The following is a 26531-nucleotide window of genomic DNA, read 5'->3' on the forward strand; positions in this document are numbered from 1 at the left end:
ATTATTCCCTGGGAAATTAATGAAAATGTAAACATATCATTGTATCTTACAATGGTAATGAAAGTGGAAACCCCCCCCACTCAGATCCGTCCCTAGATCTGGATCCACACTAAAATATATAAACATATCCTATATATATATATATATATGAATGTCGACATATACTGTACAAAAAGAGAAGAAACTCAGATAGACTACAAACGATTGGAAGAAAGAGTCCGAATTTTTATTTTTCCTTGGGTCATAGTGTTTAACACTTTATTACTTGTGAAAAACTGGCCTGATAAATAAACATATATTTTTATGTAAAATTCACTCAAAGCCATCAATTTAATGTAAGAAAGAACAGGTTCTGTATTGTCCTTTATTTATTTATTTATTTTTTAAAGAGCATTATAGGTTTCTCATATTAACCAGACAGAAGTCAGATAAAAAATAAAAACCTTATTTGGTCATGCATATGTATTTACATATATCATAAGTATCAGTGTATCCTCTTAAAACAACTTTTAGCATGTGTAGAGACATAATTTATGTGCATAACCATTTCAGTGCATGACATGTTCAGCATACAAGGAGCTGTCAGTTCATGAGTGGCCCACGTTCACTTCTCCCACCAGCACCACGCCCCCCCCTGCCGCCTCTCCTCTGTCGACCTCGGACTGGTTTATTGTCCTGACGTGGTAATCTTTTCTGCCGCTCCACTTTGATCCACCCTCCGTCGCTGGCTTTGGCGCCTTCTTTATCCTCCCTGGGGTTTTCCGTCACAGACAATATACCTGGAATCATGGGTAGGCGGTTCACTGATGTGGCACTGTAACTGTTGGACCGTGGCCTCCCTGGCTGTCGCCAGGTTTTGCTGGTTTTATTCTGAACATAGCCTCGAGTGTTGGTCAAGGCCTGCCCCCTACCCTGCGCTGGTCCTACATTGCTGCCAAAGTAGAAGTTCTTGCGGTGGTCGTGCACGGCTCCAGCACTGGCCGGGCGTTCTCGTTCCCGCTCGGAGGCGCTCTCTGACGTGGTGCTGGAGGGACTGCTGCCCTTTGACCCCAGATGGAGCGACGACAGTTTGGCCGACAGGCTGGCCGTTGGCGAGGAGCTGCGGGAGTCGATCCAGGGATGAGCTCGGAGGCGGTTGGGAGAGCGGCGCACAGCTGCAGCGTAAGAGAACCCCTGGCTCTCATGTGCAGACAGAAACTGAGGCAGCGTGCGGGCATCGGAGCTGGTGAAGGTCGGTCGAGGACCCGTTCTCTGAGGGGACTTTGCGGTCCTCATCTGCCGCAACCTCACATTGTGCATCCACATAGGATCAATATCTAGAACAGAATATAAGCAATGATTAAAATAAGGGGACATTTGGTAAATATATTCCTAATATCTTATTTTTCAGTCTATATCAGGTTATGGTGCTTTCAGTCATTATGGTCCTAGTTTATGGAGTTCTCTTCAGCATAGAATCCGCTCTGCTATAACAGTATCTTCTTTTCAGTAAAAGTATATTTTCTTGCAAGCTTTTAGTTTGACTGAAAGTATTTTGGGAAAGAGATTACAGCTTTTATCCATATCATTATTATTCTCTTTCAATAGTAACTATGCCTTCCTGTTCTATTCCCTTTTGATTGAGATGCTATAGTAATACTTATTATTACTTATAATACTTAATCCTACAGGTCTTTTCATTTGAGATTTTCTTTGCTTTCTTATCTTAGAGCATCAAGAGTTTGAACTTGACATCAATTATTAGAGAATTCACAAGCAAAACCTTGAAACTGCCCAGCAGTGAAAAATGTTGCCTGTGCACTCGACTTATACAACAAAACTATAAATAAAACCATTACCGGAGCTGGACCAGTCCTTGGGGTTCCAGTCGATGCTGTCCGGTGCCGTCTCGATGACCAGCTCCACTAACTTGATCTCGTCTTGTCCACCGTTGACCCCCCACTTCACCGTGCCGCTGTGGCGGGTGCACTTTGGTGACTTGACATCATTCTGAAGTGTCAAGTAAAAAGGTGATGTGAGGGTATTTAGTTTCAAAAAGCTTCAAGACAATTTCGCTGGTATTCTGGTAGATTTTAGAGTTGAATGGATAATGCCAAGATGTTTATTGTTTGCAAATGCCTCCCTGAGGAGCTGAGTTAACTCACCTCATAATTGACTATGTAGTCCACTTTCTGGTTCTCTTTTATTCCGACGATCCATTTGTCCATCACAAAAGGAGGCTGGGTAATAATAATATTAGCTTGTCAAAAAACGTGACAACTGGAATCACACTACAACAAGTCTGTGGGTAAAATGCAACCTTAGATCAGACAACACTGAGAAGACATGAGAGATAATGTGTTTTCTGACGGCACCTTAGTCATCCGCAGGACCTCCACATCCTGTTGGTTGGCATTAAAGATGACATCTTTGATGTAGGTCACTGCGACGTCATCTCCGTCAAGCTCCATGTACATTTTCCATTTGCAGTCCTTGAAAGAAAAGAGGCATTATGTAGATACTCAGAGAGAAAGAACACCCGAATGTATGGAAAAGTGAACCACTCTGTGTGGAGAACTTCAGGAACATAAACCAACAGCACAGCCTAGAGGTGGTTTGACGGCAGTGGCCACACAGTCTCACACTGTGGGTGAGGAAAGAGTTTCTAACATTAAAATATGAACAAATAATTTCAAGAGTGTAGAAAACGTATAACTTAATTATTCTAAATGGGATTTCTATGCAATATCTGTACTGGGCAGCACTTTATTCGGTAAACAACTGTGACGTTTTGTAAAATTATTATGGCAGACAGAGGGAAACAAAAATAGTAATTAACTTTGCTCAGACGTCGCAATATTCCTTGTCAAAATTTGACGTTTATGTTTTTTAATATTGGGCTAAATTATGAAGTTTTTGACACAAGAGATGGTTGTTAAGCGTGAAAACCTATTTTTTTCTCTCATGACTTCCTTCCTGCATGCGGCACACATCAAATCCTCACTAGGAGGCAGAAATCTGAACAATTCCCCATAGCTCTTCTCCCGCATAACCAACGCTGACGAAGCAGTAATGATTCTGACAATCCCCAAAAGCCTGCCACAAATCCACAGGTCACTGCTTAACCACACAGGGTTCACGGCACAGGCCAATCCATTGTGCAGTGATCACAGAGAAAGACATCAGAGGAGTGGCACTAACACACTCGTCTGAGGAGCCTTTCGCCCTCTCCTGCATCGTCCCCGGGGACTGGAAGCGGCTCAAAGGGAGCAGCTTCAGCAAGCCCCTGGCTCAGAAACCCACCGCTGGCCCCTGCGCTGGCCTGGTGTCGGCCCTGGACGGTCGCGCCGGGGCTCCCAGGTCCATGCTAGTCTAATCACTCCGACAGAAACAATGTCTGGTAATGATGCCTAGGACCCGAGTGCGTCTAATGACAACTCATACATAATTCAGCACCTTTCACTTGGCTGCACGGTGATATTCTCATTAGTAGGGGACCCTCAGTGGCTGTCAGATGGTGGCCGCACAATCGCAGGCCCTCATTTTGTCTTTGAGAAGTGCAGCTGCTTCCATGACATCGCCAGCAAAGAGGGGCGAAGGGAAAAAAAATGCAGTGCGGGTTTGTTTTATTTAGTGCAAAAAACCTTCCAGTTTGTAAAAACAAGGCTGACACAGAACCTGACACCAGGCAGGGGAAAATAATTAGCTCTCATTTTCTCAACCTCCTGTTTCCTTCTCCCTGCTGTGTTTTCTACCCACTAAACCACCACATGTCAGAAGAAATGGGAGGCAATTAGCAGTCTCGTTTCAGCCCTGCCGAACACACTGAAAGAGGACTATTTATGATGGGACAATGAACAGCTGAAAGATTAAATAACGTTTGCCTTTTAAAAAGAAAATGACTTCTGGCTAAATGGGCTATTTTTGATTAAATTCAAACAGCAAGTGAAGAGCCACCCTTTCTCCACAGTTTGAGGCCCGAACAAAGGGCTGCGAGCGAGTTGCGGTGGATGCGGCACACGGGCTGAGAATGAAATGTTTTTTTGTCTGGTTTTATACACGTCTAGTGCCGCCGCCTTCAGTGGTCAGTGTAACAGCCATCATCTCCAATCTTCAGAACAAAGCGCCTCAGTAAGAGGAGGCACTGAAGCAATCATGGCTAAAAACAAGATTCTGTGCATTTATTTAAAAAGCAACAATTATGAGCCAATGTTAACATGTGTGTTCACAGAGGCAGCGATGAGATTCACAGCTGCAGACTGTGTTGATGCAGGCAGTGAGTGTGTTTGACTGCAAACTTACACTTCTCCCAGTTCCTGGTTTCCAGTGGTACCCAAACACCAGCTCCAGATTCACACTTTTGCTCTTCTCCACCTCTTTCTCAAACTCGTCCTTGGAGGAAAAAGTTGCGAAATTAAATGTGCGAACCTGGAAACGGCTTCCTGACAATAGAGAGAGAAACTACCATACCTTGAACAGTGGAGGGAAGTGCACGAATCCAAGGAAATCGTTAGTCAGCTTTTCAATTTCACCCTGCACAAGAGTAAAGGTCAGATTAACCGTCTCTCCACATATCTATGAATTATATGTGGGTTTGTGACAGTTGTGGTTTAGTGCCTTGCCTTAAGGTGCATAACGTGACCTTTGGACTTGACCCCCATGTCGTGCATGTCGTATTCCGTGAGCAAAAGTAACGTCTTTCCAGTGATGTGATTTTTTTTAAACAGGTCAGCATACATCTGCATGTCAACTCCTGATATAGAAAAAGAAAAACAACCAGTTGAAGCATTCTAAATAAGATTCTAATAGTCAATATGAAAAGTCTGAAGGTGCCTAAGTCAGATCTTACGGTTTAAAACATGAGAAAGAAAATGTACAAACCTGCACAAAATAGTTGCTGCATCCAGAAAAACTGAATAAATAAAAATAATCACAGGTTATTTTTTTAATGACAATGTTATTAAGACACGAGTTAGTATATATAGTAGTATAGTAGATACTGACCACATGCTCCTCAGTCCAGGCATAGATGTCATGATTGGGCAGCAACTGCACAGAAACACGACACAAATTGATGTAAAAGCAGTCAAAAATCGACGTGTGCATTTATGACTCACAATCTTCAAGTAAACATCACAAGACATTAGTAAATGTGATTAAAATGGGAAATAGACGTGTTTTTCACGTCTTCAGAGCCATTACTTTGCCGGTTATTGTGCTGTGTGATTAAGAAGAATCGCCTCTAATGGTCTATACCAAACCAAAAACGTCCATCTGACTGATCTCACGTGATCTATTTGAACGATAAGTTATTTATTGCTCATTAAATGTAATCAGGCAGAAAGCCGCCAGCCAAAATAAAGATTTCATCATTGTGCTCATGAGACATGGTGCGCAGTGACAGAAATAATGCAACGGAAAATTGGAGGAAAGACGACTAAATGAATGAGCGGGCCCCATTCACTGTTTTCTTCCCGAGACGTAATGAAAACAGCTCAGACTATTAAGTGAAAGCCAGTCTCTATATCGCTGCCATACATTTCTGTGCAGGCGGCCGCCGCCTCATAAAGCTGCTCAGCCCCGCAGCATTGTCTGCCACCTTCACTGCTGCAGCTCGGAGGTAAACAGATTCAGAAACACTCCTCCACTGCCAAAGTCCCAACGGAGAAAGTTAACGTCACTTTTTTCCAGCAGCGTATTGTGTTTCATAAATGTGCTGCCACGCTTCTGTTATTGAGATCCAGAGGGTTGCTGTTGACAAAAGGTGCCGGAATTTCAAATTCATAATGCTGACACACTTTATGTTTATGAAACATTTGGGATCTGGAGGGAACTTTGAGTTTGGTTTAGTTCACACAATTCTGCCCCCATGTGGACTAATGGATGCTTGGTAACCAGGACATGAAGTGAGAACTGAGTCTCATGCTGGGAAAGTTAGTGTCACAATAAATGGCAATAGATAAGAAATAATATTTTGCAACCGTAGAAAAAGTAGTAAAAAGATTTCACTCACACAGGGTTCCCACTCTTCATGACCTAAGTCCCACAAAGTCAATGACCCAACATGGCATAGTTGAAAGTTTTTTTACACACCATTTACATACTGTCTGGACCGGACTAGAGGAGCTGGAGATCGAACCACCGGCCTTCTAGTTAGGGGTTTCTTGTCTTCTCTAACATATCAATATATTGTTTAAGTTAAGAATGAGCGAATCTTCTTTTATTTATGAGTAGAAGACGTGAGAGAGGGTGGGAGAAACACGTGCAGACAGTAACACAGAGCCTCTGTAATGACATAAGTGAAACAAAAGAACTGAAATTTCTATTTTTCAACAAGCCGTGTCAATTTAGTTATAATTTCAGAAAATATTCAAGGCCTTCTGATCTTGGGGACCGTGGGGAGAACTATCTTCTCCCGCTCTCTTTCCCGCTTTCAACTCTGTTCTGACAAATAAAAGCCTGAAGATACATTTTTTTAAATCAATCAATTCACACACATGGAAAGTAATAAAATCAATCCAAGACAATCAATTGAGCAGAGAAAGTGAAAAGAAATTGATTTATTGACAAAATAATGAATAAAATCACACCAAGAAGCTGTGTGTGTGTGTGTGTGTGTGTGTGTGTGTGTATTTGTAAATGTAAATACTGCTGAAAGTACAGGACTGTCTCAGAAAATTAGAATATTGTGATAAAGTTCTTTATTTTCTGTAATGCAATTAAAAAAACAAAAATGTCATGCATTCTGGATTCATTACAAATCAACTGAAATATTGCAAGCCTTTTATTCTTTTAATATTGCTGATTATGGCTTACAGCTTAAGAAAACTCAAAAATCCTATCTCAAAAAATTAGAATATTTCCTCAGACCAAGTAAAAAAAAGATTTATAACAGCAAAACAAAATCAAACATTTGAAAATGTCCATTAATGCACTCAGTACTTGGTTGGGAATCCTTTTGCACGGATTACTGCATCAATGCGGCGGGGCATGGTGGCAATCAGCCTGTGGCATTGCTTAGGGTTTATGGATGCCCAGGATGCTTCAACAGCGGCCTTTAGCTCATTTGCATTGTTGGGTCTGGTGTCTTTCAGCTTCTTCTTCATAATACCCCACAAATTCTCTATGGGGTTCAGGTCAGGGGAATTGGCAGGCCAATCGAGGACAGTAATGCCATGGTCAGTACACCAGTTACTGGTGGTTTTGGCACTGTGGGCAGGTGCCAGATCATGCTGGAAAATGAAATCCTCATCTCCATAGAGCTTTTCAGCAGACGGAAGCATGTAGTGCTCTAAAATCTCTTGGTACACAGCTGCATTTACTCTGGACTTGATGAAACACAGTGGACCAACACCAGCAGCTGACATGGCTCCCCAAACCATCACTGACTGTGTGAACTTCACACTGGATTTCAAGCAACTTGGATTTTGCTCCTCTCCAGCCTTTCTCCAGAATCTGGCGCCTTGACTTCCAAATGAAATACAACACTTGCTTTCGTCTGAAAAGAGGACTTTGGACCACTCTGCAACTGCCCAGTGCTTCTTTTCCATAGCCCAAGTCAGACGCTTCTTCCGTTGTCTTGAGTTCAGAAGTGGCTTGACCATGGGAATACGGCTAATGTAGCCCATTTCCCGGACACGTCTGTGAACAGTGGCTTTTGATACCTGGACTCCAGCTTCAGTCCACTGTCTTTGAAGCTCCCCCAAATTCTGGAAGCGACCCTTCTTCACAATGCGGTTAAGGCTGCGGTCATCTCTCTTGGTTGTGCAGCGTTTCCTGCCACATTTCCCCCTTCCAACAGACTTTTTGTGGATGTGCTTTGAAACTGCACTCTGTGAACAGCTTGCTCTTTGAGAAATTTCTTTTTGTGTCTTACCCTCCTGATGGAGGGTGTCAATGATGGTCCTCTGGACAGCGGTCAGATCAGCAGTCTTCCCCATACTTGTGATTTAGTTTACTGAACCAAGCTGAGTGTTTTTCAAGGCTCAGGAAACCCTTGCAGGTGTTTCGAGTTAATTAGACGATTCAAGTGATTAGTTGAATACCCTACTAGTATACTTTTTCATGATATTCTAATATTTAGAGATAGGATTTTTGAGTTTTCTTAAGCTGTAAGCCATAATCAGCAATATTAAAAGAATAAAAGGCTTGCAATATTTCAGTTGATTTGTAATGAATCCAGAATGCATGACATTTTTGTTTTTTTAATTGCATTACAGAAAATAAAGAACTTTATCACAATATTCTAATTTTCTGAGACAGTCCTGTATGTGTTAATTACACGTGTATAGGGCCTGATGGCCTGGGAGTACAGGCGATGTTTGAATAGGAGTATTAGCTCATGGCAGCGAGCTAACAAGCAACAACACAGGGATACAGAGGATTACATCCTCATGAGACCCACTGATGATCACAAGTGAAGGGGACAAATTAATGGGCTCTGCTCAGGGAAGCATGTCCTTCACCCAGATCAAGCATAAATACCTAACTCAGTGCTAATGCTAATTCATTGTTCTCTACTGAAAGTGCAGCTCTTGGTGCTAATATTCAGATTCGATTGCACAGTGTTTGACTGTATGTGTCTATGGATAGAAATTATTTTGTTTAAATTGAAATATTGGTATAAACCACTTATATAAAGATGGATGAAATGATGGCTCTACAAAAGTGAAGCCAAAGTGTCTTAATCGCCACCTGGTGGTTGGCTGCAGTAAAGATCATAAACCCTGCCTCCTCCATGTTAATTAAGGGACCGTGAATTTAGATAGTTATCACACTAATCTTGGTCATCTTACTGATACTTTGACCATATTCTGTATTGTGGGAGGAAGTTGAGACTTATAGTCCATCTGTATCTATATTCTATGGTGCAGAATGGGACTTCTGATTGAGCCACTAGGGCAAAAGTATTGTTAAGTAGCATTTGTTTTTTATTTGGCAGGATTAGACAAAATCTACTGAACCGATTCCACGAAATTTGTGGAGGGGTGGATCCAAGGAAGACCCAATACATTTTGGAGCGGATCTGGATAAAGAGCTGGATACAGGATTCTTTAACTTGGCAAGGCCCTACAGCCTTGACAGAGATCTGTGCTCTCCCAGCCTTTCTAAATAATTTCCTTAAAAAAAAAAGTCTTGGGAAGTAAAAAGTAAAATAAGCAAATGAATCTGACAGTTGCACAGTGCAGTCCATCTCCTGCTGTTTTGAACCTGGGTCACTCAGAGGAAAAAACATGTACTTTCTCATCCTGGTAAGAGAGTGCATCTCAACAACTGCACTCCACCACATCCATAACAAATTGGCCAATCTTAATGTCAGCAAAATGTCACTTCATCATAAAAGCCTGGTCTTCTCGAAGCAACCGGCTTGTGTGGCTCTTTCTTCACAGCATGGCACTATAGAGCCAGTACATTAGGCATACGCCAAATGACATCCATAATATACATAGGTGGAGGGTTTCAAACGGGTTCTATAATATGCCCCTGTGCTACATCGAGCTATTACTGGATTTGTATTGTGAACAAAGCAGAAGAAAAGCTACGCCCAGACATGTTTTAAGTTATGATTATCGAAATTATAAAATGGTCAATGTGACTTAACAAGCCGTTCGTTTTTCGAAATCCGCAAACACTAACAACGCAACCGAGCGAGATGTGGCAATGCCAAACACGGGAGAGGCTTTATTCACTGTTGTCAGACCAAGTGAAGCATCCAGCACCCAGAGTCATGTTGATTTTGTGTCCTTCCCTGACACAGCTCGACTTGGAGGAGTTCTGCTTGGCCTGCATGTTGACCTGCATGCCCGAGTGCAGCACAGGCCAGCCGAAGTCCACGGAAAACATGTCCTTAAAGCCCTTCACCACAGACTGCAGCTTCACCCCCTCGTTACTCGAGGCCGTGAGCTCACACGACATCCGCGAACTGTTCGACTCCTCCGTCTTTGACTGATAGAACGACTTAGCGCTTATCTTTTTTGCCACAGGTAAGAAGAGCTGAGAGGCAGAGAGACAGGGAGGAAAAAAGAGGGGGAGGAAGAGGGGATTGAAAAGAAAAGGAAGTAATCAGTTTCAATCCACAGAATAAAGTGTAAAATAAGAAAAGTGGGCAATTTTAAGCTCAACACAAGAGGTGATTTAGAAAACAAAGGGAACAAAGCAGAGATGTGGAGCAAAGGAAGGTTTGGACAAGAAAGGAAACACAGGAAATGATTCCTGTGGGTTTGATTCAAACAATTTCCTGATTCCCTAGAAATTGTGTGTTGTTGAGCGACATCTTCCATGATATCTGCACTCTGCACCATTGTGCCAGGCAGTTTGATATGAATCATTGTGCATCCTTCACAGAAACACCAATGAAAAGAAGAGTAGAACAGTTTCGGGAAAAACAGATTGATAGAAATGCAACACTTTTGATAAACAAATGATAATTTCTGGCATTTTTCAAGCAAAATGCCAAATATCTGTTGGTTTTAGTTCTTCAAAGTGAGACTGGAATGCTTTTTTTTTGTCTTTCATGAGTAAAAAGAATATATTTGAGTTGGGAATGATCATCAGATAAAACAAACAATGTGGTTATTGCATTAAATATACGTTTTTACAAGACTAGACTAGAGAGAGAGTTGGGAAGGTTGTTAGAGATGTCGCACATCAACCTCTTTTGCATGGGAAAAATAAATTCAGCAAAACAAAAGGAGACAGAAAAACCATGAAGAAATTCTTGGACTGCAGTTTTCACTCTGTGCATCATGCTGCAAATGTTCCTGTGCAGCTGTCATGCACTACACTGCATATAAGTGTGGTATTGCTGATGGTGTCTGCTACCATAATGCTCTTATAATGTGCTTCTGCCCTCTTCTCATTCCACGCTTTTTATTTTCATCTCACTGCTTCTCCATTTCCACTTCACCCCGGAAAAAAACCTCACCACGATTCTGTCCCTCTCTTGATGCGAGTGAGGAGACCAGTGAATACACACGTGAACAGCGAATGTAAAAGTGAAGTGTTGTTGCTGTGACCACTTGACAGCGTGCAGCCGCTGACCTCAGGGTCAAGACGAGCCGAGGTGCTGCCAAGGTGAGGAGGGGGATAGGGAGGAACTCACCGGGGTGTTGGACTGTTCCACCAGTTTGCGCTCCCACATCTTCAGCCGCCGCTCGCGCTCCTTCAGCTCCTGCTCTTTAGTGCTCAGGTCTCTCTCCAGCTTCTTGAGTCTCTCGAGTGTAGCTTCAATCTCACACCTGCAGTTTACAGCAGAAGACGATATAACGTTAGTCTGTCTCCCAGTACCTACCACCTTCCTTACTCCTGCCTATCGCCCTCTGTGCCAAATATTGTACCATGTAGTCAGGCCATACAGGTGCCTAGAGTTCAAACCAAACAGGGATGGCATTTAGCCACTATGCTGTCCACCGCTGGAACCAGCTTCAAATGGATATCAAACCTGCTCCAACCATCACCTGCTTTAAAAAGAAGTTACAAACTTCTCTGTTTTCCAGTGCCTCCACTTCATCACCTAATCTCACAATTCAATTACCCATAGCTTGTTGTATAAATTGTGCTTTTATATTGTTTGTGTACTTTAGAAAAATTGAAAGACCTCTTTGAATGACAAAACACTATTCAAATACATTTCCATTGCCTTGCCTTAAGGGGTAAATCTTTATTGCTTACAAACCACATACGTTTTTATAAAAATCAACTTACGTCCTAAAACAACTGGGAGGTGACTTTTCAAGCAAAGTTACTCTCGTAGGAGTAAATAGTGCATGTGTCAAAATAAACTACTACTAACGAACCTGTTAACCACTGCAACACTATTAATCATGTGAAGTTTGACCTATAACATGTGGCCTGTATTCTGTATTAAACAGTACAAGCACATGTGACTTTTTATGGCTGCATCAATACATTAAATGGCATCTTTGGAAAATGTGGGGATTTCCACTGGCATTTCAGAAGCGGTCATGTGGGTTTGAAAAATGTTGGCATGTCATTAAGTTTAATAATTAACAATGGTGGTTCATCACACAGAGAAGTAAGCTTTGAGACAGACAGCACTTGTTTGGAGCAATTCCTTTGTAGTTTATGTTTTTTCATGAAATCTGTGGATAGAATGTCACCAGAAAAGTGGCGCAGTACTTGGACAGTAAGTAGTGATACATATCGAAAGCAAAACTAAGTGAAACCCGTCTGTAAACAGCCACGTGATGCCCTGCAGGCAGAGAGTGATTAAGCGTCTCAGAGTCTGAAGCTTTGAATGCCAAGGACAGGACAATGCCTCACGCTCACGTCACGCTGAGGGAGTTTGTTTTGCCCAGCAGGTGGGGCTGCACATTGTGTTGTGGAGCACATGCTGAGCCTCCGCCCAACAGAAACGCTCTCCTTTCATAAGCACATGCAGCCCAGGCAGGAAGGCCCATCCCCTTACTCCACCGCATCCTCCACCCTGACACTTCCCACCTCAAACAATTTCCACTTCCCAAATAATTTGTTCTCCTGCTTCCCACTTTCCTGATAAACCCTGCCAGTATTTCACATCCAAATTTGAAATACAACAGTCAAGAGATATGTTGCTTCTTCTGCAGCTCCCCATGCATCTCACCTCAAAACAAACAAACACATTTATTTTCTTCTAGTTATCCAGACAAATTACACTAGGCAAGAATCGATAACTTAATTTTTTAACTTTCTGCACAACAGGAGACTTCTGTTCAGTGTGAGTTTTAACTTCATCTGTTTATATTGAAGTTCTTACACAAATAATTTCATACCACACAGGATATTACACACAAAATGGCCCAAACTTAATGATACAAGATACAAAATAGATAAACTGATAGATCAAATAAGAGATAAACATGCTCAAATCAGTCAATATCGGTAACTGTCAAAATCATTGTCACTTGATTTGACACAAGAGGCACATTTTTTTGAGTTCCTGTTTCAATCTATTGCTTCTATTGAATCTATACATACAAAGTAAACCAGGTAAGGATTCCATCAATGTGCAACCAGTGAAGATTTAAACACTTTTTAAACATGAAACAAAGTTAGAACTTCAACCTCGACATGAGTCTTTCATCTGAAGCCCAATCGGCTGAAGTACAGAAACAGGCAATGCTCAGTTACCTACTGCCTACACCATACACTGTCTATTTCTGGTTAATGCACATCAGCTACCTGGGTGAATTAAAAACAATAAATAAATCTCTTTTCTCTCGCCTCTACTTGCTCTCAGCCAGTGGAGATTTAACCCTGTCACAGGATTTCTCACTTTCTCAGTTTCCCAGAGTCTCACTCCAACTTGCTCCACCTGCAGATGGCTGCCCGGACACGATGCCACCAGCACAACTTCTGAGGGAAAAACCTCAGAGCGCAGACAAGCCCCACAGAGAGGCAGACAGAGAATAAAGTAACAGCTGAGACTCAGGCTGTGCTGAACATCACCAAACCTCCAGCTGCTCATACAGGCCAATTAAACACTTCTACTTGAAAAAGATGGTGATTATTTTAGGGCCTTATGGGTAAAGAGAGGAAGTATATCCAGATGGATGATTCTTTGGAGGTTTTTCATGCCTTTATGTAGCCATCAGTGTAATTATTAAAGATCTATATGCACGATCTCAAGTCCTTTTTGTATTTCATGGCCCCCATCAGCTACATTTCCACATCATTCTTTCAAAACAGTTGCACATTTCCTTAGGCTGAGGCAGTATATTGGGTTATAAATACATTATTGGGTCTGGAGAATGGATGATCACATTACCTCCATTCAGCCTTGTTGTGAAGGAAGGAGTTGCACTGTTCAGGAAGTTGGCTGTCGTTAGACATGGACTCCAAAGTAGAGAGGATCTGTTTGAACATTGGCCTTTCCTGAATGAACATAGAAACATTTGCTCTGTACATGAGTCATGAAAACATACATATTTTGTTCATGTAATGTAACTTTGTGGATGGCTCACTTTTGGCTCTGTTGCCCAGCAGTTCCTCATGAGCTCAGCAAAGCTGGCAGGACATCCACTGGGGATGGTTAACCTCTGAAACACACACGGTGAGATGGCAACATGAGCTGATTATTCAATATATATATATACAGTATATATATTCATTATTGAATTGATTGATTATATTAAATAAAGTCAACCATACACTGGTGAGGCTTAAACAGTGACTGACAATAATATATTATAATAATAATTAATAATCGCACGCTATAATACCTCATTTTTCTCCACCACGAGCCAGGCCACTTGTAAACCTTCCAGACCTTTGAAGGGGATCTCTCGGGTCAGCATTTCCCAAAGCACCTGTCGCATCATCAAGAGCCAGGGTCAGTTAACAGACACAATATCGATATCAGACAATATACACATTCATGGATTAGTAGGAACTGCCATAGCAGCCAAGGATCTGCTGGGTTTCTCCACCACATGATAGGATTTCTCAAAATTTTAAGAGATGAATACATTCTGAGCCAGTATGTTTTATCTGTTACTAAAATATGTGTATTCGTATATATACTCAAAACACTGAACACTGCTGTTCCTTGAGAGCAAATGTAGCTTATTAAATAGACAAAAATACTGTACAAAAATTTAGCTTATTTTTAGTTTGTATTCTGCAGAGTCATGAATAAGACAATGTGATGAATGACAAACAGCAATTAACTATATACAGGTACCTTGTGTTTTTGCATGTCTGCACTTGCCAGCTTCCTGTCATTATATATATATATGTATTTTACTATAGAAATCAGTTCTTCATAAAATACGCCTGAGGCAGAAAAGTGCATACTTAAATCTGCAATCATTCTGCAGTAACTCTGGCATAAAAGGCCACTCATTGCAATCACAAACATTGTCTGTTTTACTCTTCAATTCATTCTTGTTTGAGAGGGGCTGGAATTTCAGCTCTAAGTCAGTTGAGGATAAGTGGTAATGATTTCCAACTACTCACAAATGTCTTTACACAGACACTTCACAAGAATATTGTCAGGAATAAGAACCATAAAGTCACAGTGAGAGACTGTACTTCTGCAAAGGTCAAAAAAATGCTACAGTCCACTTAAGCATGGAAAATAATGCAGAAATGAAAATGGGACAGGGCTACTTATTTTTCTGGGCCACGAGCGACCACCGTACTTCAGTGAACTTTCTTTGAGTGCATGAAGCATATTACGGACTGGATATTTTAAAAGTAAAAACGCATTAATGTGCAAAGTTTCAGTCTGTTCTTCCTGCTGTTAGTGCAACGTGTTCACCAGCAGAATCACAGGACCTCCTCCTCCTCCTCCTCCTCCTCCTCCTCCTCCTCCTCCTCCTCCTCCTCCTCCTCCTCCTCCTCCTCCTCCTCCTCCTCCTCCTCCTCCTCCTCCTCCTCCTCCTCCTCCTCCTCTTCACTCTTCTGTTCTATTCCCCATCACCTCATGAGGTCTTCAGTGCGGCTGGGAATTACCAGTTTGTAATTTAAGCTTGGACAGGGAGGGAACCACCCAAATATACTGTCAAATGTAGCAGTCAACTTTTTAAAGTCATCTTCACAAATATTAATGTTATTCATGATGTTTGGCTTTTTCAACAAATTGCTAATGTAAATGTTAAAAAATCTTAACCTGGTGCTGGTAACATTCGAAAAGTTGTACTGTAATGCACAACTTCCCTAGGATTAGAAATATCCTTCCGAGATTAACTAATAATTAATATAGATGCATAATGAATAATGTTGGATTACGTCATTGGCTAATTTGGGATTTTTGTGGTAATGCATGATGTATGATGATACAAAAATAATTTACATGTTGATAAGGATGTCGATTACAATGACAATAGTGAAAGCTTTGAGACATTCAAGTCAGCATTACTCTCCAATATATACATAGGTCCATTTCCTCTTGCTCCAGATTGACCCTTTGTACCTTGTTTACCTGTTTAGGTTTTGGTAGTGGGGATGATAGGTGAACGATTACTCCACTGAATTTTGAACATTCACCACAAAGTAAATGGAACTCTCTCTCTGCTTTTTACTGTGGCTGGCTTGACAATATCAAAAATGAACTTGCTGCTCGACACTTACTCAGACAGCCGGATGCTCTTGTTGAGTTGACTAGACATATTGACAACGATACAAGAAGGAGGAATAGGAAGATATTTCATTCTTCAGGTCCCTGTGCACCTGTCTTCTCTTCTTCTGTCACCACAGAGCCAGTCAAGTGTTCAACTACGAATCCATGCAACTGGAAAGGACCCATCTTTCTCTCCCAGGGGAATGCAATCAATGTCGCATGGAGAATCACTGCATGTACATAGGAACTTTGTCACTTCCTGCCAAGTATAGGGAAATACCCAACAGTAACACGGAGGGTACTGACACCCAAAAATATCAAATGACCTTTAACTTTTGCACAGGTTCCACACATTAACTTTTTGGATTCCTCTTCATCCTGTCAACGCTACATCCTGCACAACCTGGACTCTGGAGTCCCACAATCAGGCTGGTGCTCTTGACAGCCACCTCCTCGCTTCAGTCACCCACCACACAGCTCTGGTGCCTTTGCTTATACAGTCAGCCCAATTGTTCTATTTCTAATATTTAATTATTTACAGTATATACTGACATTTATTATATCAGGATACATATATATATACTTTGAGATGTAGTGTCTTGTTTTGAATATGAATATATACATTAAGAATAATCACTCTCCATCCGCCTCCATGCATCTGCCAGCCTCCTTTAACAGTCCAAAGACATGCAGTTTGGGTTAATTCCACCCTGATGTACCCGCCTCTCACCTGATGTCACCTGGTACTGGGTGCAGCTCCCCAACCCTGACCCTCAGAGGATAAATGGTTTATCTAATAAATTAATGGGTGGACATTCAAAACAATTCCCTTGATGGAAAGTGCATTTCCTTTCCGTCTTAGCACACTGAGTCACTCAGTGTCTCATTACACATTATGGGACCTATTATATAGAACGGTACCCTCAGTCCTACCTGTTTTTTATCCTATAGGAAGTAAATTTGTTCCAAAGAACTACACAACTTGCATAAGAGTTATGAGTTAAGTGTGAAACTCCCCCACTCCCTTTTCACTCACCACACCATAGGAAAAAGTGTCACAGGTCTCAGACACAGGCAAGCTCTGGATCACTTCTGGAGCCATCCAGGGAAACGTGCCAACCAAGGACATGTGCGTAGTGTGGGTCAAGAACTTAGACGCCCCAAAATCACAAATCTGAGGACATAAGAATGGAATTGAGACAGATTTTGATGCAAAGATTGGTTTCTACTATTATGTTATCGCATCATTCAGTTCTGATATTAGTTGCTGCTTTAATCTCTGCAGTGCCACAGGATTATTCAATTTGAAAGACTTTGGTCTTACAACATATGTTCAGAGTAACATGAACAGTTACTGAACAAACTACATCCCAAATACATTCTGTCCCATGCTTATGATAAATATTCTCTCTCTTTGCAGTAAGACACAGCGTTTGATGCTCTCTGTGGCTTCTTGCACATGCTAAGTTAGTCACTGCCCTCTTGTGTCCATATACTGTAGGTAAGTTACATACAAGTATTTCATGCTCATATTCCATTCAAACACATATAGATAAAAAAAACTGTGCAGTCATAATAAAAACTCACCTTGAGAACTTTGTCTGCAGATAAAACAACTGAAAAAGAAAATAGAGAGAAGGTATAAACATATAAAATTCTGCATTAATGTAAAAACAAATTAATATTCATTATGGACGTATTGGTAAAACAATAATGTTGCAAATCCGTTACCGTTCCTGGACTTCAAGTCTCTGTGGATCACCTTAATCGGTGCCTCTGAGTGTAAATAGTGCATCCCTACAGGGAAAGAAAGAGATGTTTTTCATAGAGATAAATTAACAGATTTGATCAATCACATGACAAAGTAATGCATCAATCAGCTGCTGTTGATCGAGGAGGGACGGCATTACATTGCTTCTCTGTGTGTAGCATTCAGCCAAAGTGACAAGAGCTGCTTTAAATAGAAATGTATACTGTTTGATGTTAATAATTGGGACTAATTGACTCTTGTTCTTATTTAATTGTAGACCTATAGTACAGCTACACCACCTGCACAAACTGAAAACACACAGCAGTTGGTGATTTGTGTAAAAATCTATATTGACGATAACAAATAGATATCAAATATTCTTTCTTGCTTTGTAAACATTTTGAATACAAGAACAGCTGAGGCGGTCTCATCAACTTTTTTCTCATCAACATATGTGACTGAAATTGCAAAATATAAATCTCACACAGCACAATTTCAGCATTGGTTGTAATTATTATGTCATGTGAAATCACAATGCTCCACATTTGCATAATGCACGCCTATAGCGGCTGGATATAATAGGGGGACAAACAACAGTCACATTTACCTCGGCCCATGTCTGCGGCCCATGTCATGATCTGTCCCATGTCCATGTCCTCGCTCTCATCACTGGACAGGTATTCATACAGTGACCCCCCACTCGCATACTCTGTAAAGAAATGTGATTGTGTTGTAGATTTAAGTAGATAAAGACATTCAGGAACAAGAACAGAAGAAGATTTGTGCTGGTCTTAGAGTGACAACACATTTCTCCTGAGGTATTTTACATTAATAATAATAACAATAATTTGCAACTTATCTTGTGCCTTTTTAAGCGTTTTTCTACAAGTTTTATATCTAGCATTGTACACCTTATTTTTATTCATTTTTGTGTTGCATTCCTCTGCCAGGATTGTGCAGCGCTGATATTATTTTAAATGCGCTCTATAAATAAATATGACCTGACTTGAATTGACTTGTGCAGTAGGAGAGAGAGAGTTCTATTAAAATAATAAATAGTTGAAATCCTGCTTGACAACTCTAAGAAACCACAATTTCAAACTGCTCTCGTCACCAGCCTGCAGCTGTGGATAAGCTTTATATATCATAATGAAACTAAACAAACTGGTGTGTTCGCTCTAAAATTTCCACAACACAAAGGAATAATCTTTCTGCTCTGCTTCAACACGTTTCATACACTTCAGACAATACTTTTGCAAACATTCTCTCTGTCACAAGAGATTTGATGAAGCTTTTGTAAATAAAATATGTCAAACTAATGTGATAATCAAGATTTTTGCTGTTAGTAGACATGTGGAGTAAAGTGCTCGAACCACTATTAACAAGCACTATCATAGCAACTAACACAGCAGGGATCCACTGTTTGTGCATAACAACCCAATCATATCCCAACACAATGAATGTAAACATGCACAGCCACAAAGTAAGGACTGTAAATAACAATTAGAAAATATACCCGACAATTTAACATTTTCTATGGGCCTTTGTTTTTACTTGTATTGTAGCAGGGGCTGATGTAGAAGGTGTGTTTTAGATGAAGTAACATGCAGCAACATTAACGTTCACCTTCTTCATCTGACTCTGTACTTTGTACTTCAATAGGTTCATTCCGCATTCCATAGATGATGTGATTAGTGGCTCTAATGTAAACTGCACTGTCATGTTCATCTCAGCTACCTCCTCAGAGGGAGGGAGGGCCATGTCACATGAGTGTGGTGCAAATCAGAAAAACAAATCACTGAACACACAGCCAAAGAAGAACAAACAACAGCCAATAAGGAAACACAAATACATATAAGAGGACAAAACGGTAAATCACATTACACGACAGCAAATAAGAAAGTGCAACGGCCAATAAGAAAACACGATGGCAAAACACAACAATTCACAAAACACAGCGGCGAATGAGAAATTAGTTTTTGTGTTCTCTGACTTGTTACTGTGTTTTGACATTGTAATTTGCATTTCAGGGCCACAAATACGTTTTAATTAGCTATCAGGTTACTGCGCCTTTACTCAGAACAATAACCAACTTTAATTCCCGTAGCTGATGACGGCTCGGAGTGACAGCAGATATTGTTGATCTGCTGCGGGTCAACAGAGACAAACAGGCGTCTCCAACAGGTTGTAGATTCTGGCAGCTGGAGAGAAGTGCTCGGCCTGATGCTGTGTGTCAACTGACAGGGGAAATTTATAACACAGCTGATGAATGTGGACATTGCCTGGTCATGGGGACCGTAAAATTCATGAATCTGGTGTTAATTAGATTCTGCTTTCATAGTAAATAAAGCAGCTCTTTGACAACAAAGCTGTTCTGTTTCTTAACTGCTAAACACTACAGCTGTTGCCGAGGAGGAGACACACACAGTGTGAGGGTTTCAGAGGCAGCTCTGCAGGTCCTGCTCTGAAACTGTCTATCTAGTGATCAAACCTCAAATACATTAATGATGCTGCTTCTTTCCTCAAATTGCATTTCTTTTCGTTTCTTGTTAAACTCTTCGTAACTTTTCACACTGAAATGATCTGTTTCAGTCAGAGTGGCTTATTGCTTGAGAATAATCAGGGACAGAAAACTCTTGATTCCATCATCATCAAGTCAAATTAAAAGGGTGTTCTAAACTATTTAAAGAGGATATTTAGCTGAAAGACATGGAGTTGTGTGTATGTAAGTCAGTTTTAAAATGTATTGCACTCTAATATTAATGTGAGGTTCCACCACAGTGTGAGGCTGCAGAGGTTCCCAGCTCGACCAATAATATCAGCTATCTATCTTCTACTGCTCTCAAACTTACAGTTATAAACTTGATCTCAGATGACTGTAGTCATGCCAACAATTAATATGTCACACAATACTGGAAAATATATTTACCAACTTAAAAAATTTGGTAAATATTTTTTTTATTCAGTGAAATTCAACTGGGGACATCATTTCAGTGGGTGTGATGTGAACTGTGGGCTTGTTTTTAAGACATTTCAATTCATTTCATTCAGTTTGAGATGCTGTGCATTTCCAACGTGATGAAAGTATGTGATGTTCCCTGTTCAGGATGTGAATCATCTTCTTTCACAATGTGTTTTACTGTTTTCCTGTCAGGGGATCAGTCTTTGTCTCAGTATGGACGAGACATTAGAAATAAAGGACCTGTGGGCAGTCACTAGGTATCCCAAACATTCAGCAATTGCTGAATGTCAGAGTTTTTTATAGAACAGAAAATCTTTGTTCAGCCCAAGAGGCTCAGAGGTTCACTCTCTGATGCAGAGTGGGTAAACATATAAAGAGCCTATAACACAGCTTCTCATGTAGGCTGGGTTGTTTCGTCTAAACTGCTGCTGGAGGGCTCTGTTGTTGTTTTCAAGATAAAGAGCCTCTTTTATTTCGCTCATGAGAAAGAAGGAATATTTCTCAGTTTTACAAATGTAATTAAAGTCTTGATTAAAGGATTATAAATTAGACTAATTATGTCATTAAATAAAAAATGTGTTCATTAGCTTACGCTTATTTATACAAATTAATTTGGATAGTTAATAAATTAATCAAGAAAAATGTTTTTCACTTTTGGTCAAACAAGAAACTATCTGAAATTTACAGTGAGAGAATGTGCGTGTGCATGTGTGTGCGTGAGTGTGTAAGGAGAAAGATTTATCCCTAAACAGATGAATGAGACCACAGACTTCTACTTTCACTGCACATACATCGCAGAACACACTGTACAGTAAAAGGCATCGAGGGCCCCTTGTTTTGTACAGTCCACAGCAATGTGTGCTTTACAGGGCCCGTTATTCTTCTCAGCCTCTAAATCAGACAAAAAACACACAACTGCTGTATCAACGTGTGCACTTCCTGAACCCTCCGCAATTCACTGATGCTTCCATAGAAACCTCTGCAGCATTCACTGTTGAATAAACTGTGCAACTGATGCAAACACATTCAGCTGCTGCAGTTTTCTATCATGATGAGGTCCAGTCGTCACACTGCACTGTGCACTGTGACGTGTCAGCATGAATGGTTCTTCATTGGTTTTTTAAAAAACTTACCAGTAACGACTCCATAGTTGGGAGCCTCGATAACTGCACCATAAAACTGGATGATGTTACGGTGGCTGAGGACACTGAGGATTTCAGCCTGAGCAATGAAAACACAAGAAAATATTAACTTCAACTTTTCCATCATATATACATTTTCTAAACACGTAACTGCAAATCATTATATTTGTCTGAAGAAACAGGACTAGTACTCTACAGCCACTGTGCTAACATACTAATGTTAAAGCAACATTATGCAACTTTTTTACCTTAAAATAGCAGCTTCAAAATGATTTGATGTAACTTGGGCGAGTGGATACGATCTCCTGTGAGAAGTGTGTACATGACTCATGGTAGTTTTCAGAATCAGGTCAACAAGTTCAAGAGTAAAGCTGAACTGTAGATTTAAAATATTAAGAATCCTGAGTGGAGTTTGGTGTATTTGTAACGCAGGAGCTCTTCTGATTCAGGAAGCCAGGGATCATGGGTAATATCGACCCTTCAGTTGTGTTTCAGGTCAGTGAGTGGGACTATGCAGAGCTCAGACACGGAGCTCCACAGATAATCCCAGCGATGCAGGACTCACACGTTTGAGTTGAGAGGGCTTCAATCGAAACGCTGCTCATTCACATTGAATGGGGTGACTTCCTGTGTTGCTAAACTGCATTGTGGTTCAGTTACATTGCGTTACATTGCATTGCATGCAGAAGAAGCACAGCTGCCAATCAAGTGCAGGCACTAACCCGTCAAATCACATTATTTAATAGTTGTGCGTATAGGTGTGGTATGAGTCGCACTGCAATTACACCTCTGAAATGCTAGTGGCAAAGCTCTGTTAACTTCAGAACACTGGCAAATGCTACTTAGCAGATCGTGTTGGAGTTGGAGGTGATAGATGTCAATGAGCAATTACTTTTTCTTTAAGAACTGCAACGAAGAAAAGAAGGACGTCATCTGTGTTCGTTCCTTCAACTCAATAAAAAAATGGCGACGAGTCTGCCGGAGATGCCAAAGCAGACCAATCACAGCTCTTGCTATCTGAGTTGGTCTACCCATTGGCTACGGCTTCCACGCAGAAGCATGAATTTGGTTATACTGCAAAGTTCCATAGTGTTGCTTTGAAGAGGTATAATATCTTTCCATCTTATTTTTGTCTTCTGGGAGTGTTATCAATTGCTAATTAGCGAAATTTGCAAAACACAAAGTACAAATAACAAAGTGTGAAGGTTAAGAGATTGCCATGAGCATCAGGTCATGAACCAACCATATCATAAAAATCCATACATTAGTTGTTGAGAGATTTTAGTTTTAAAACACCACATACAAATGTGAAGTACATGGTGGCAGTGGATTAAATGTCCAATCCTTTGTAAAACTGTTGTTAAGATATTGAAAACAAGACCTACATGCGGGTGTGATTAAAAATAAAGAGTATAAAAAGACAATAATATAATACACAGTCCCAGAGGGTCTCATGTGTCATCGTTTAAAGAATGAATAGAAACTTGACAAAACCAATATATTTAATTGTAGTCAAACACTGTAATTAAAGGAACAATTGGTTGAATGAGAACGTATTAGTTATTATTTTCACTGAACACGCATCTCTCCAACACTTGAGTGAAGCTGAAAGGATATCTCTGATCTTTTACAGTTTTATAAAAGACATGATGAATACTTTTTCTGAGCCTACAAATGTGAAACAATCTCCATGAAAAGATTTCAAAGATAATTCATTTTTTGTTTTTAAGACAATGAAGCCGAGCTTTCAAAGGGATTTCAAGAACGGTCTCTTCTGTAATTGGGCCAAACACATTCTTTCATTGGGCGATGTGGTTTCCTTTTGCAGCACGCTTCTGAGAGTGAGGGAGTATAATGACCATGAGTGACACGTATGGAAGTCACCACATCCCACTAAATGGGGCCGCAATTAAAATGATTACGGCACTGACAATTAAAAAGTATATGAAAAGCTCGGGCAATTACGACTCCTACCTCGCTCTCGATCTTGAGCAGCTTTTTCACCGCCACCTCTTTGTCCTGGGAGATCCACCTGGCTCGGTACACACTCCCGAAGCTGCCACCGCCGCAGTTCTCGAAGAAAATAATGTCATCAAACCTGACTTGCACGAAGGAGGTGCTTGGAGACAACATCTCATAACGACACTCAGCTCCAGCTCAGCTTCTAGGAGACGGGGGGGGGGGATATCACAGGAAAAGAAGGAAGCCTGCTTCATTAAACAAATTCCTCTATGGTAAAACAAACTTGTTCCTCCAGTGCATGATGCTTCAAAGAATAGCTTTGCTCTGAACTGCCACAACTGAGAGTGGGAGTCACTGCAGGTCAGACGGACTCCAACCCTAGGACCTAGAAGAGGCTGCTGTGCCGCCGGCTGATTCCTCGTGTAGTGTCGGTGTGATATCCCTGACGTTAGCTCTGTGACTTACTGAGCATCCTCTGTCTCTTCCTACCAGCGAACACTGAGCTCAGGGTGCACACAGTTTGTTATGAGGAGGATGGCATGCTCGGTATGCTGTGATCACGCAGCCAAAGTCGCAGGCTACTCCAGTCTGGCCGACTGTATTCGGTACAAGTAGGGTCATAAGAGAGAGAGAGCTAAAAACAGGGACCATAAACTGTCTGTGATTGTTTTAAACGCCGAGAGAGTCCCTCATGTTCTCTTTATCTTTTTAAATAAAAGAAGAGATCTCCCTGCCTGTGTAAAAGCCATACATGCTGCAATTGTGTAAACCAGGGTCAGGACGAGCATAATGCTGCAAAAACTGTCAATGCAGATGGATTATGTGGTTTTGCGTGTCCGTAACCGCATAAAAGCATCTTTTAAAGAAATAATTAATTACAGGAAATTGTAGCCCCGTTATTGTTCATAGGTTTCCCATTTACAGCTGCACAATTACAGCTTTTAAAAGCTTGTTACCTGGGTCTTCATTGGGATTGCTATCCATCCCAGCGGGGAATGCCTCCATTGTCACAGAGGGGAGCCGTTCTGCCTCATTCAGCTTTCTGCTGATTTACTTGTATTCACACTATACTTAGCCTCAAGCCAATCTGCTCAGTGGTCTGCCCCCACCCCCCCTCCAGTGTTGTCCGTCCACTCAAGAAGCCAGGGTTACTGGGATATGGCAGCACTCCGCCACTCATTCCTGCCAGTTTCTCACTTAATATCAAACAACACTTCAGCTCTGCAACAATAAGGTCTTGATAGAGCATATGTCAAACTGCATCTTGACCTGTCAGTATCTATTTCACGTCCTAACAGCAACAAGGTAACATTTAATTCCGGATGTTGATATCACAATCTTAAATACTGATCTTACAGTGCATGATGCCTTTGATGGCTTAAATCCAGATGTTGAATTCACAATCGTAGATACTGATTATACAGTGCACGATGACTTTAATGGCTCCAATCCAGATTTAGAAATTATAAACTCAAATACTGATTTTACAGTGCGTGATGCTTTTGATGACACATTTTACAGTGCACTGTATCTTTGGTGGCTTAAATCCAGATTTTGAAATTATAATATCTAATACAGATTTTACAGTGCATGATGGCTTTAACGGCTTAAATCCAGATGTTGAATTCACCACCTTAAATACAGATTTTACAGTGCGTGATGCTTTTGATGGCCTAAGTCCAGATATTGAAATCACAATCTCAAATACTGATTTCATAGGGCATGACACCTCCCATGGCTGGAATGCAGATGTTAAAATCACAATTTCCAATAACTTTGGGAATATTAGTGACTCACCTTTTATGGCTTAAATCCAGATGTTGAATTCACAATCTTACATACTGAATAAACAGTGCATGGTATCTTTGATTGCTTAACTGCAGATGTTTACATAAGTGCAGCCATATCCGGACGTTAATGTCTTTTGTGATTATTGGGATCTATGTTCAAGCACAGGCACAGTTCACTGCATCAACCAATAGAACAGTGGGAAAGTGTGTTACTCTGCTTCATGGTGTTATAATGACAGAACTGGACATGTTGTAATTACACGTAGTCACTTAATAATTATAATAATACGCAACTTTATACGTATCACACACAGCTCCACCCATAAGTACAGTAGCACTGTACACACAACATGTGTACTTTTAAACAAGTATCAGTGTTTAAACTACAGTCACCCTGGTTCTTGTATGCATGTAAATCCCGTGTCCACCTCCGACACCCGCCCTCCACCTCCCGCTGAACATACCCACATGAAGTGCGAGGTTTCCGGCTCCGCAGCAGGCTCGTCGTCGGTGCAAGTTCCTCAAGACAGAAACTTTCTCTTGAGAAGTTTCCGGGAAGGCTCATGTGACGTTTTCTAATTTCTCCTGTCGTTCCGCGGTGGTTTCACTGGTTACACAACTTCCTCCGGCAGCAGCCAACACACTGACTCCATCCAAGGCAAGATACTGATGACAACAGCGCCCCCAGCTGGAGCAGAGTGGCACATCCTACCTGTTTGTTCCAATGTTTTTCTCCTCGTCCTGGGACGGTGGTGTTCAACGTGTGGTGCGCGGACCAACCGAGGTCCCCAGTGTCATCTATTACATATCTTTTTATTTTGTAACCTTCAACAAACTTCACTTTTCATTTCATTCTTATTTAATTGTATTTATTCATTTTGAATGT

General features: G+C 41.0%; 1 protein-coding gene across 2 annotated transcripts; it reads right to left on the minus strand.

Moving 5' to 3' along the window:
- Positions 1-311: 311 nt before the first annotated feature.
- map3k20a (mitogen-activated protein kinase kinase kinase 20a) lies at positions 312-26277 on the minus strand. Of its 2 annotated transcripts, none has more exons than XM_061089122.1 (20): positions 26110-26277; positions 23868-24054; positions 21885-21972; positions 18397-18498; positions 17771-17836; positions 17627-17655; positions 17076-17213; positions 14199-14285; positions 13941-14015; positions 13745-13851; positions 11081-11216; positions 4984-5028; positions 4861-4891; positions 4602-4732; positions 4450-4512; positions 4282-4371; positions 2355-2471; positions 2145-2219; positions 1839-1989; positions 312-1316 (listed from the first exon to the last, which is right to left on the minus strand). In XM_061089122.1, the coding sequence occupies exons 2-20, from the start codon at positions 24024-24026 to the stop codon at positions 583-585; spliced, it is 2424 nt and encodes an 807-aa protein (XP_060945105.1). In that variant the 5' UTR covers positions 24027-24054; positions 26110-26277; the 3' UTR covers positions 312-582. The 2 variants fall into 2 exon arrangements, with proteins under 2 accessions (XP_060945105.1, XP_060945104.1); XM_061089121.1 differs by having other exon boundaries at positions 23868-24057.
- Positions 26278-26531: the final 254 nt, after the last annotated feature.

Source organism: Limanda limanda, chromosome 16, assembly GCF_963576545.1.
Source record: "Limanda limanda chromosome 16, fLimLim1.1, whole genome shotgun sequence".
In the NCBI taxonomy this organism is placed as follows: domain Eukaryota; kingdom Metazoa; phylum Chordata; class Actinopteri; order Pleuronectiformes; family Pleuronectidae; genus Limanda; species Limanda limanda.

Coding starts and splice junctions, on each gene's coding strand:
- map3k20a (XM_061089122.1), bottom strand. CDS start 24,026: ATGTTGTCTCCAAGCACCTCCTTCGTGCAAGTCAGGTTTGATGACATT. Junction 4,513..4,601: donor GTCACGTTATGCACCTTAAG/GCAAGGCACTAA, acceptor ACTCTTGTGCAG/GGTGAAATTGAAAAGCTGAC. Junction 1,317..1,838: donor CAAGGACTGGTCCAGCTCCG/GTAATGGTTTTA, acceptor ATTCTGTTCTAG/ATATTGATCCTATGTGGATG.